This window comes from Melozone crissalis, unplaced genomic scaffold (assembly GCF_028551555.1).
Source record: "Melozone crissalis strain CALT ecotype California unplaced genomic scaffold, PUWL_Pcris_2 ptg000007l_1, whole genome shotgun sequence".
NCBI lineage: Eukaryota > Metazoa > Chordata > Aves > Passeriformes > Passerellidae > Melozone > Melozone crissalis.
In genome coordinates this window covers 12,138,103-12,150,162 of record NW_026535785.1, presented here as the reverse complement: position 1 = coordinate 12,150,162, position 12,060 = coordinate 12,138,103, and the positions used below count along the sequence as shown (strand labels likewise).

Sequence of the window (12,060 nt, the reverse complement as noted above, 5' to 3'; positions counted from 1 at the left end):
CTCATCTGTGATGGAATGATCTTCACTTCTATTTTTTGCTCCCACCCAAGTTGATTGTAAATCATCCCACTCCTGCCCACAGCAGCTGAATTCAGTGGGAACAGCACCAACCCCATCATCCTCAGAAATGGCAAAGTCTCATTTGACCAGGCCTCAGCTGGAGGAGTAAAAAACTACTTTCAATGTTTGAGGATGACAGGATGACTTTCCTTTCTTGAAAGGAAGTAGTTTCCACATGAACAAGTAATGCCTCATTCTGTAGATTTTCAAGTGCTTTATTAATTGTATTTTCTTATTCTGACTTTTCACACAAAATAAGCTATGTTCAAAATAACCAAATCATAAATGATTCTTTTCTAGCACATTTCCTTCAAGAAACCTTAAAGTGCTCCTCGGGAACTCCTCATATCTGTACAATAGATGTAACATATTCCAACATAGATGTTAATGTCCCTTTGAGCATAGAGGATACTTAATTGTTTTTCCTGTTAATACAATGTTAAGCAACCCAATCAGGTAATTTCCAGTTCTCAATCTTCCAAGAGTTTGCTCTTTCATTAATTTTTTCTTGTGTTCACCGTACGTACTCCCGAACTGCAAGTTCTTTCAGGGTAAAAACCCGTACGGGATCTTTCTTTGTCTTCCATTCTTCCAGTTTTTCTTGCAAAGACAGAAAATCCTTGCCAAGTTCATATGCCAGAGCGATCATTGTTTCTAACAGTGGCATGTAATACCTGTGGCTGGTGTGCACACAGAGTCGTGACAGAGCTTTCTCTCCATACTCAAAGGCGCTTGCTGGGTTTTCCAGGTCCTTGTGGCACACCACGATGGCACAGAGGGTGGGGACAATTGCAACAGGGTTCCCTCTTGTCAGCCTTTCCTGCAGCCCAATGACTTCTAAAAGGATTTCCAAAGCTTTGGTGTACTGGCCACCCCGCAGGCAACCGTATGCTTCCTGAAGCTCTGGCCTTGTTAAAAAGTCAATAAATTTTTTTGATCTTCTGATGTATTTCATAGAATAGAGGAGTCTCAGGTAGTCCTTGAAGGCTAATTTTCGTTCATTGATTATTTCTTCTGTGAAGTTTCCTGTTAGAGTTTTTTTGGGAAAGGTTACATCTTCCAGTTCTTCGCTAAATTCTTCCAGCAGATTTCTGTGCAGTTTCTCAAAATCTGAATAACGCCGTTCAATTATGGACTTGTTGCTGTCAAAGCTCCCTGTTTGCAAAATGATGATTTTATACATCTAAACACAATCAAAGAGAAAAAATAAGCATGAGAAGGGACCATTCTAGCCCCAGTGCAGTCAGATTTTGTCTGCAAAGCAGACTTTGTGTTTGTTCAGTCCTCCAGCTGAAACACTCCTGCACCAATTTTCTGTGTGTAATCTCGTGTACTCCCATGGCAGTGCTGCTAAATCAGTTACTGCCTGGGATTATGGTGCATGCTCAGTGTAGAGCTGAAAGATCTGCAGCCATCAAACTAAAAATCCCCTCCTCCTGCTGTTCTGTACTCCTGTCACCAGGCTTAGGCTTAGCACGTAAGTAACTTGTACATAAAGAGAGCACTACCAGATCCCATCCTGCAAGGTGCTGGGAAAGCAAATAGCAGCAGGCTGAAACACATGAAAACACTCCCAAAGCGTTTCTGTAGCTGTACTTTGTTTATAACAGCCATGGCTGCTGCAATCAATCATCTTCAGTGAACTGAATGGATTTCCCAGACTTAATATTGAATGTAATCTATTTCACATCGGTCATAATATTCAGAAATGCTCTTTGTATAAGACATTCCTTGGGATTTGGGGTGCTAGTAATGCTGTGAAAGAAGAGGGAGTGTTTGGCAATATATCTGATGTGTGCAAAAATAAGATGGAGCAACTCCAAATACTTTTCTCTCCTCTAAATCATTGTCCTGTATTCAAACTTAATTCACATTTAAATAATACCAAAAAAGCAACATTTCTACAGCAATCTGCTATCCAAAGCCCTTCACTAGCAGCTAACAGCTGTGCTGCCCCACTTAACAGTACTCAAGAGCACATCTTCCTCAGCTCTTCACTAGCCCCAAAAAGACCATAATAAATGTGGTATTGGGCAAATAGCTGCAAAATTCTGCGCTGTGTTGTCCAAATAATCTCTTCTCACAGTGATTCTGAGGAAGGGCCAATCCCTAACGTGTGTAAACCATGGTAGCTCCATGGGGACCAGTTTAACTGTGTCACCAGCTAAGGACACAGACTGCTGGCGTCTTGGATGATGACCATGTTCACATCCAACCTCACCCTGTGCCCATTAATTTACAGAGGAGCTGGAGGGGTTTTGCTCATGCCAGCTGTTTTCTCTGCTGCTGTGGAAGGCTGCAAACCACTACTCGCATTATGCCTGTCTGATTCTCTTCCTTGTTTTTCCTTAAAGAGAAATTCTCTCTTTTAATCTTCATAAATGATCTTTACAGGCAGTTCTTGAAAGGTTTCTAAATTTGAGCTGACTTCTCTGATCTCTTTTCATTTGTAAGCACTGTGACATTTTCGTATACTTTGTCCTGCTCCCTGCTGAAAAGTGTATATATGCCTGATGCATTCTAAAACAATCATAAGAGGAATTTTTTTAAGCTATCATTTTATCAAGGGCAGCTAAGTGAATAATTTACAAGTACTTGCTTTTTTATTTGTGGAGTGTGCATGAAGAAGGTAAGAAGTAGCACTTAATTAGACTGTCATTCAAATTGGCTCAGTTTTGTCGTAAAGTAAATCTTTTTGCCTAGGCTTGTGACTTATGACTAAGTTTATTTGCACATTTGCTGAATGATACTCTTGCTCTCATGCAGTTACACAAAACCAATTTCTAGCTATTTAGAAGCTGAATATTCAGGGGTGTATGCAAGAAAAGCAGGAACTAAGTAGGTGTGTCCAGCATGCAAAAAGATGTAAGGACAGTCTCCAAAACATTTATTTGCTTCAAATTCTACCAAACTGGATCACCCAGTATCAGCAATGCTGATTCTTGGCATTTTTCATCTACAGATCTCACAGACTGTAGCAAACAAGGAAATCATCCCTATCTGAATTTCACAGGAGTACTAAAAGGCATTCAGTCTAGATCAGTCCTTCTGAAGGCCAGGAGCAGAATCAGAAATAAAAGCCAAGTGTCACTACTGGTAAAAAGATACAAAAATCCAAACTGCTTGGTTGTTCTCACTCCTAATACTCATGTTTCATCTTAAAAATATGACAGAAATATGCCACCTAAGGGAGCTCCAAGTAGGGAAGGGGAACAATCCCAAGTCATCTAGAGGGAGGATGTCTTAGACTTTGTCAACATCAAAGAATTCTGCACTTGTGCTAAGAGAAACCTCTGATGTGGAAGTTATACAAATGCACTGCAGCTGCTACAGCTGGCTAGCTCAGTGGAAGTGTAAATATACAGATATTTTTACATTTGTGTGAATTTCCTTAATGTTGACAAAATGCTGTGTTTTAAGGATACTCAAGATACTAATTTATTTGATAACACTTTTCCACTGCAGCAGATTTTGTGAACTGACTGTCAGAGGGTTTTTTTAGATGCAGATTCCACCAGGCAGGCCCATACAATCAGTGAGAACAGGTTCTGCTCAGTGTGATCCTGGCTTGCAAAACCTGGCCCTTGCTGAGGCTTTCATGTAGTGAGGCCTGCTGTGTGCTGTGCAGACCCCTGCAGAGAGAATGAAAATTAATGATCTTCTTACATATTCATTTCTTGGCTTACCACGTATTTAGATAAGTGGTGCTCTACAATTCTGGTTGATGGGATTTCAAAAAGGAGTTTGATTTGTTTGCACTGGCGTTTTTCATTCCTCCAGTACTCCTGAAGCTCCTTAGTGGTCATCGAAGAGTTGGGACTTAGGGTTGCACTGGAATCTAAAAACAATATATTTAGTATTTCAGATTTTATTCCTTGCATTTGGAAAGAAAATTCTTATGTATTTGTTGTGAAAGGACACCCCAGATTTTCTGTTGCTGTAACAACAAGACCTAAAGACTGATAAAATAAAATTTCACTGCTAATAGACAGAACAGATGCTTTGAGGAGAGCTATTAGGGGTCTGAAATTTTGAAAGAAAAGATATCACCTACAGAATACAAAATTGTAGAGAACAGACTGCCACGAAATTTTATATGTCAAGGTTGCAACCTAGGGCACAATCTGAGCAGGAGGTTTTCTTCATCATCCCAGAAGTAGCCCTAAGAAACACTGACTGAGTCTTTTGAGTCAAATGTTTTTCCAGGCTTCTTTGTTGCTAAATGGATGAGATAATACAATGCAGCTGCAAATTCAGACATATACTCAAAAACTGACCCTACTCAAATACGAGGTTTGTGCAGTAATAGAAGAAAGTTGAGGAAACATGAATATCCTAACCTCAAAGTTGGATTACCTGCTCAGCTGAAGGAGAATTTCCCAAATTCTCTCTTTTTTTTTTTTCCTGTAGCTGAACCGATGGCACAGCTCAGTTATATATATGCTATATATATATATATGTTATGTATGTGTATATATACATATATGCACATATACAAAAGATATCATTTTATTTTTATATATCTATATATCTATCTACATATATATATATATATATATTGCTCCCTCCTTTCCCCTTTCTCTCTTCCCACAGTCATTTACACACACAGACACACACACATATATATATATGTGTGTGTACACATATAAAAAATATGGGACAACTGGTTGGAAAGTTTGCTTACACGAGAATTTGATGTAGAATTTCAAAAAGGCGATTTCTCTGTCTTTGAAATCTACTGACAATAGATTTCATCAGGTGCCATATAGGCTAGATAAGTGGATAAAGGAAATGGCATATGCAGAAATAGACTTGTAAAGGCACCACAGTACTCGTTCAGTGGCCTCCCTTTTACATGTTCCTAATCATTTGACCATACAGTTTCAATTATCAAGGCCTTGGGGGTTTGGCTCAAAGCATCTATTTCCTAGGAGAGGTGGTTTTTATGACATCCTTCCAGATTTAAAATCTTGATGAGATTATATATATTTAAGGTTATAGATAACATTTTATTTAATAACAGATGAGAGTGATGTTAGGCATGGTGAATGCTCAGTGCAGCCTCTTTAAAGGCATGTGAGAGCTGCCTGCTTGAGATTGGACTGAGTTTGGTCCCTGCTGAAAGTGCCAAGGAGCTCAGACTGGTGATGCACAGAAAGGGCACTCCCAAGATCAGCCATCTGGTGATCACTGCTTTCACTCCTGGTGTGTAAATTAAATCTGTGATATATTTTAGGAAGGAAGCATTTGAAAGGAAACATCTTGGTGTGTATAGACATACACCAGGATGAGCATTGGTTTTACTACTGCTACTACAAGTGTACTCAAGGCTTTTTTCAGTGGAGTATGGCAGTACAACCTTGAACCACTGCTGCAATAAAGAAGCAAAGTTTTTAAAACAAAAGATTAACATCAGAAACAGCTAGATGAAAAATAAAATTAAAGGGTAGCATCAACCTTGCATGTCATCTTTTTCTGGATTTTCTTTTCTCACTTGACATGAAATTTCAGCTTTGGGTTCGTTTTCTTCTTCATCAGATGGATTTGTGGTAGAAGATGTGGTAATTCTGCTTACAGCTTCCAACAGTTCCCTTTCTGCTGTGCAGTGTGAATCTTGCTCCATTGCTTGCTAGCACTGAAAGATAACAAACCCCATGAGATTTTAGTACCATGCCTTTAGGGGATCCACTTTGGCAATTTTCTTGTATTATTCATTCTTTTGTTTTCATTCTATTAATTCATTTTTCATTCTTTGTTCTCTGTGAATTTGTATCAGTGCAACTTCATAAAAACTAAAGTAATAAATAGAAATATCTACACAGCACAGAACCATCCCTATTACTGTTACCAGTGAAAGTGTTTGGATGTTTTTCTGTCAGATTAAAATCAAATAAGAAAACCATAAGAAGTTATGTTGAATAAGATTAGACTGGGAACTCTGTTCTTACCTATGAGATTTTTATCATGAACTTCAGTGTGGGCAGATTTCTTCCTCCTTTTATTTTGCCCTCAAGCTTGCAAGTGTGAGCTCAGATGAACTAAAAATCTTTGAGATAATTAGTATAACCAGCAGCCTGGTTCTCTTACACTGTTAAAATTTACTCTTCTCAGGACTCAAAAACTTATTGTCTGTTCTTAATCACGTGTAGGACAAAATAGGGTGGTATCTAAAATAGTATAAAGTTTTTATCATATTTCACAGCTTTAGGTTCTCTCCAGAGACTTGTCTCTGTACTGTGAAAACAAAACAACTAACTTTGACAATGGCTTGGTGGCAGGAGATCTGAATTTTTTAATTATTATACAGAAGTATTCTCCTTTTACTTGTTCTTTTACCCTAGGTATACTGTGCTATTTTAGATCTGTTCTACTAGGACCATTATTTTACCATGTACTGACAAAATGCTTAATACAATATACTCCTGCTCCATAGACCACATTGGCCATTCTGCTGCTTAAATATCTCCACATTTAAGAATGTTCTTTGAGTTGTTGGGGTTTTTTTAAACAAACAAACAAAACTTGCCTGTTCCACCACTGTGTTACACGAGAAGTTGAAAAAGCTCTAAGAACGTCCTAACAACTTTGTCAAGATGCTGTGTTCCCTCAGCATGAGCAAAGTGTTGCTCCCAGTTCAGCCAACAAGTGAAAACCAAATAACAGAACAACAGAATTTTACAAGAATGTAATGCCCAAGCAGTAGTTATGAAGCAATGGGAGGTTTTAGGAGGGTTGTTGCTACATATCATTTTGCCTCTACTCGTCTACCACACAGTTTTGCAATGCTGGATACAGAGGTGAGGAAACTACTTCAGCAGACTTATCGATTTCTGGCAAGTTGCAAGGCTATAAAAAGAAAAGAAATTACTTTCCTCACTGGAAATAATGGAAGTGCAAACCACTTTCCTCTAACAGAAACCTCTCCTTTGGCTGGCTTGCACAAGGAAGTGTACAGATGTTGTCATCCTCCTTAATGAAAGCATCATGGAAGCTCTTATTGTTGGAGTAAAAGTTCTTACTGTTCTTCAGTCCTCCTTATGATCTGCTTTTTGAACATGAAGAATAGCCACTTACTTACTGCTTAACTGCTCAGTCTTTTGAAAATCACAAAAGAGCATATATCATGAGAGCATACATATAGTAGATTCAATGAGCAATCTGAAAAAGGCCAAAGAGATTTAAATGACAACATTTTTCTTGGATATGAGTTGGGATAACTTTATAAGAAAAACTGTGTTTACGTTGAAAAAAAACCCTTTGTATGTGCATCTTTTTATATTCATAAATATATATATGAGTATATATACATATACACATATATACACATATTTATTTATTTATTTATACTGTTTTAAAACAGTGTTTACCAGGATACACACTTGTAAACAGAAGAATGCAGAAGTGGATGTTATGACACACAAGTTTTCTACCTTGAATATATGTACCTTGAACTAACTGCACTTCATGCAAACAGTTTCATTTTGACAGCTAAAACTCATGGCAAGCTGTTTTATCTAATCTACTACTTATTTTTCCATGTTAAAAAAAAAAAAAATCCAAGCCAGCACAACCCTCCTGCAATAAATTACACGATGTTATCTAGAGCAGACACTCAACCTGTTCCGTGTCGGGGTGAGCGCTGCTCCAGCTCCTGCCCTGGGTTTTCAGCATCACAAACCCGGAGCACCCACCTGGGAATCGCGGAGTTTTCCACTTGTTTCACACCTGAGCTCCGAGCGGGGCCCCGCACAGCCCGCCCGGCCTCTCCGAAACGCACAAAGAGATGTCCGCGCCTGCTGCTAGCGGGCACATTCTGGGTGTTACAGAAAGGAAGGAAGAGGGCTCGGTTAAATCACACTTCCCCAAGTGCCGCTGCCCCATTGCGCATGAGCCCTCCGGGGCCTCCGCGCCCGGGGCCGCCCCGGCCCGGCCCGGCCCAGCCCGGCCCAGCGGCCCCCGGTACCGGAGAGGCCTCACAGCAAACCGTGCCATCAGCACAGTCCATACAAACTACCCTGCATGGGCTGAGAAGCCAAAAAACCACTCTTAGCAAAAGGGAGATTAGGGGGGAAAAGAGCTAAGCGCGTAAAATGTACTTATGCGGAAAAAGAATGCCCCTTGGGATGTCTTTAAAATACAGGCTTAACATCCAGCTCAGGGAAAAAATGCACGTGGCATCACAACAAACAGCCTTGCTCTGGGTAAACTTGCACTTCTGACAGAAATGCCGCTTCTGCATAGTGCAGAACACATGATTAATTTCAAATATCTGCTCAATTAAATTTCAAATAGGAGCATTATCATATCTGACATGATTACTAAACTTGAGATGGGCTTATGAGTGTGCCTAAAATTAATCCTATATGTGTTTAAATTCATTGTTGAACTGAGGACAAGATGAAGAATAATGTATTAATCCACATATCCTTTGGCCCAGGTGCTTCCTTTTGGAGTTCACTTCAGTCTGGAAATTTCCTTTAAACCACCAGGATGGCTATTCTTGGGGTAAGTAATGGACATTATCTTTTTTTAGTAAGGTAAGTTTCCCCTTTGCCAAAGTTCAGTCACTGAAAAACCAAGCAATTTTAATGCAGCACAAATGTGGGAGGCAAGCCTCCAAAGGACCACATGGATCCTGCCCCACACATTCCTTTAGAACAAATAATTTAAAATAATGTAAAATCAGGGCCATAAACTGGTAATACTTCTCTTCTGCTTTATTTGCAACGTAAAACAATGCCAACTTTAACTTGGACTTGGTCTAAATGTAGGAGTTTTGCCAAAATAGCTGTCAGAATGATGAAAAATCCCTTGCATGCAGCTACAGCCCCACTGGCAAAAGCCCTGGAGTGGATGCTGTTGTATTGGCAGAGTCCTTCAGCCACTTTAGCCTATTCCATGAGAAAAGTGATTTAAGTTACACCCGAAAAGAAATCTGTGCTTGCCAATTCAGCTCTAAGGTGTAGCTGTACCAGCCAACTCTTTTAAGTGCAGACAAGGCTTGGGTTCCTGGCACTACTCTCATTCCTTTAAAGCTAGATTTATGGCTTTGGTTACAATTGTGAGCAAAAACCGGGGCGGATTTCAGCATATTTCACTCATGCTGACAGTTTACAGATGTATGTAAACTTTGAATTTGGAAACAGTTAATTTATGTGTTGCCAAAAAGCAGTGTATTATTTTGCGATGTTTAATGCTATTGTCCTGCTCTTGGTAGAGTGAAAAGAAAAAAGTACATTTTTCAGTATATTAAGTGTGACCTCTACTTTCAATTATTTCAGAATAAATAAGTTCTAGTAAAATTAGCCTGGATGATTAAAAGAAATGAAATGTGTTATTATATTTACAAATCAAGGGTGTTCCACAAGACTTCTGCCTGCCTGAGTAGAGGCAGCTGTTGTGGTCACAGCTGGTTCCTGAGGGTGTTCCTCATGCCCAGGAGCTGTGACATCCACAGCAGGTTTGGCAGGCTGCTGCTGCTCCTCATCCTGCTCCCAGAGCTCAGGTTTGGTCCAAACAGTCCTTCACTGGGACCCAGTGCTGTTAGTCTGGCAGCATTTTACTTTCCTAAGTGTCTACTTGATCAGCACATGCAAAACACATTGCAGTACACAGTGTTGTTTGCTAGCAGAATGCGTAACTAATATTTCTTTTTATATTCTCAGCTATGCTTCCAACAGTCAAATATTATGTAAAGGTTAAGCAGTTGAAAAGAAAATTTTCACAATGGCACCAAAGCATTCTGAGAGACAGGCAAGTGCACATACACCATCAATTTACCTTAATACTCATAAAACTGTGGTAAATTTTAATGGAAAAGCATTTTCTGTCATTGTCAGGGATGGAAAAGGGATCCTGATGCAGTGGCTCACTCAGAGTTTGTGTTCTGTGCGAGCACTGACCTTGTCAGGCATACAGACCACAGTGTTACAATGCACCTACCAGGGGATATGGGAAATGTGTGCTCTGCAATAATGCAGGGGAGAGGCAAGGTTAAAATCATAACAGTGCATTGCATAAAAGGTGGCTGTCATGTGAGTTATGTCCTCCATACCCATTTAAGATGAAATTACTCATTTAAAGAAGAATAACTGGAAAGTTTATGGGCAAACCTTGGTGAGCAGCCAAGAGATGAGCCAGCATTGTGATGCCATGTAAAGGATGCCTGCCACTATTGAAAGGCTGTGTGCTTTTGATAGTTAAAGAACCAAAAGGGATTGCTGCCCCAGTGTCAAACACTCTGCCTTGATTTATACCCTGATCTGGGCAGTTCCCATTTTCCCAATCAGACAGATTACACAAACCCTGACAGATACAATACTTAACCATAGACTACAAAGCTGGTATCAGCTGGAAAACTTAAGAGCTAAATCAATGTCATATATGAACTGCAGTTTTCTGGCAGATTTTATTGGCATTTTATCACAAGCAGAGCAAGGTCTTATTCTTGTTAAGAATGTTGCTGTAATATCCCTTTACAAAGTACTCTACAGCTTCTGTCCTAAGAAGGGCAGCTTTAGGCAGCTTTGCAGTCTGTGCTCTTTTCCATCTCAAGCCCTAAATATTTAGCTAAACATGATTTATTTTACTAAATCATTCATTAGAACAGTAGATAATGACAAAAAGCCCTAAACAAACAAGAGGAGGCAGAAATACCTGACATATTTATCTAAGTCACTTTTTATCATATAACTAATATTTAGAAAATGCAGTCATGTTGTCTTTGATGCTTCTACAAGAACCTTTCCTCTCTGTTTTTTTTAATGCAGCTGGATAAATACCAACCATTTCCATGTTTGAATTAGCAGAAAAAAAATCATCTGTTTTGATGAATATTCTGCACTTTTGGGGCAATGCTGTGATAAATGAATACCATACTCCTATCCGGGCACAGCACAAAATTCTGTTCCATGCTATGCTATAATATGTAACTGCACAGTGTTGTGTCATTTGGAAGTGAAATTTGTTTACCATACTTCATTATTACAAAACATGTCTCTCTTAACAAGAGTGTGGTTTAAAGAAATCATTTGCTGTTTAATGGCAAATGTCTCGTGTTGGTGTTACTGACAGGGTTTTCAACATAAAAGAGATGTAGCAGGCCCATTGTACATTGCCAAAGTCCTGTTATCACTTTGCAGCTCCTTCATACTTCTAAACGAGTATGAAGGAGCTTTGGAGTAAACAGCAGTCTGGGCCTGCCTTTCATCTGAGGTCTGGCAGTGACACAGAGCTGTGTGCAAGCCCAGTGGGTCAATAGGATTTTAACTTGGGTTAAATGTCACAAGCACTGCTCTGTCTGCAGAGTGACAGCCTTTGTCAATGGGCCATGTCGGTCATTTTTCCTACTGAATTAAGTGCATAATTAACATGGAATACAGAATATTTTAAAATATTAAAATAATGTTAATTATTAAATATGAAAATATTTTAAAATATTTTAAAATATTTTAAAATATTTTAAAATTTTGGCTCTGAGTTATGAGGACCACTACATGTAGTCATTCCTATCAAGAAGTCTGATATTTATATATCAATGTATCTGTCCCCTTTTCTTCTCACATATAATTATGGTGTACTTTGGCTGATACTTACAGCCATGTTCCACATATGATTTATTTATACCCAGTGTGTAAACATAGTGAAATTTGGGATAAGAGGACTTCTAGCAGACGTGTTAATGCAGTTTGCAGTAGCACAAAGGCAGCTCCAGGAGCAGAGGCTGCAGCAGCTGTGTGTAGATAGCCACCTTGAGGATCAGCAGAGCATGACTTGGGGTTACTCTGTGCTCCTCTGCAAAATCAGGAAGGCATAAATCTTAGCATATTGTTTAGTATAATATATTTTCAATGTTATTTATTGTTTAAAAATTAAATGAAACTTCGAAATGCAATTTTTCTTTTAAGGAACTAGGGGGAATGATTAGTGTGAGCATTCATTCCACAGCAGATGGAATCTCATCGCTCCCTTGGGAGTTCCCAAAAATCTCCTGCTGCTGTC

At 39.2% G+C, this 12,060-nt stretch overlaps 1 protein-coding gene across 1 annotated transcript; it reads right to left on the bottom strand.

Annotated features, from left to right (window-relative positions):
- Window positions 1-365: 365 nt before the first annotated feature.
- Window positions 366-7,211, bottom strand: SNX20 (sorting nexin 20). The gene is made up of 4 exons (XM_054269542.1): window positions 7,135-7,211; window positions 5,518-5,695; window positions 3,747-3,898; window positions 366-1,243 (listed from the first exon to the last, which is right to left on the bottom strand). The coding sequence occupies exons 2-4, from the start codon at window positions 5,681-5,683 to the stop codon at window positions 575-577; spliced, it is 987 nt and encodes a 328-aa protein (XP_054125517.1). The 5' UTR covers window positions 5,684-5,695; window positions 7,135-7,211; the 3' UTR covers window positions 366-574.
- Between the last annotated feature and the right edge of the window lie 4,849 nt (window positions 7,212-12,060).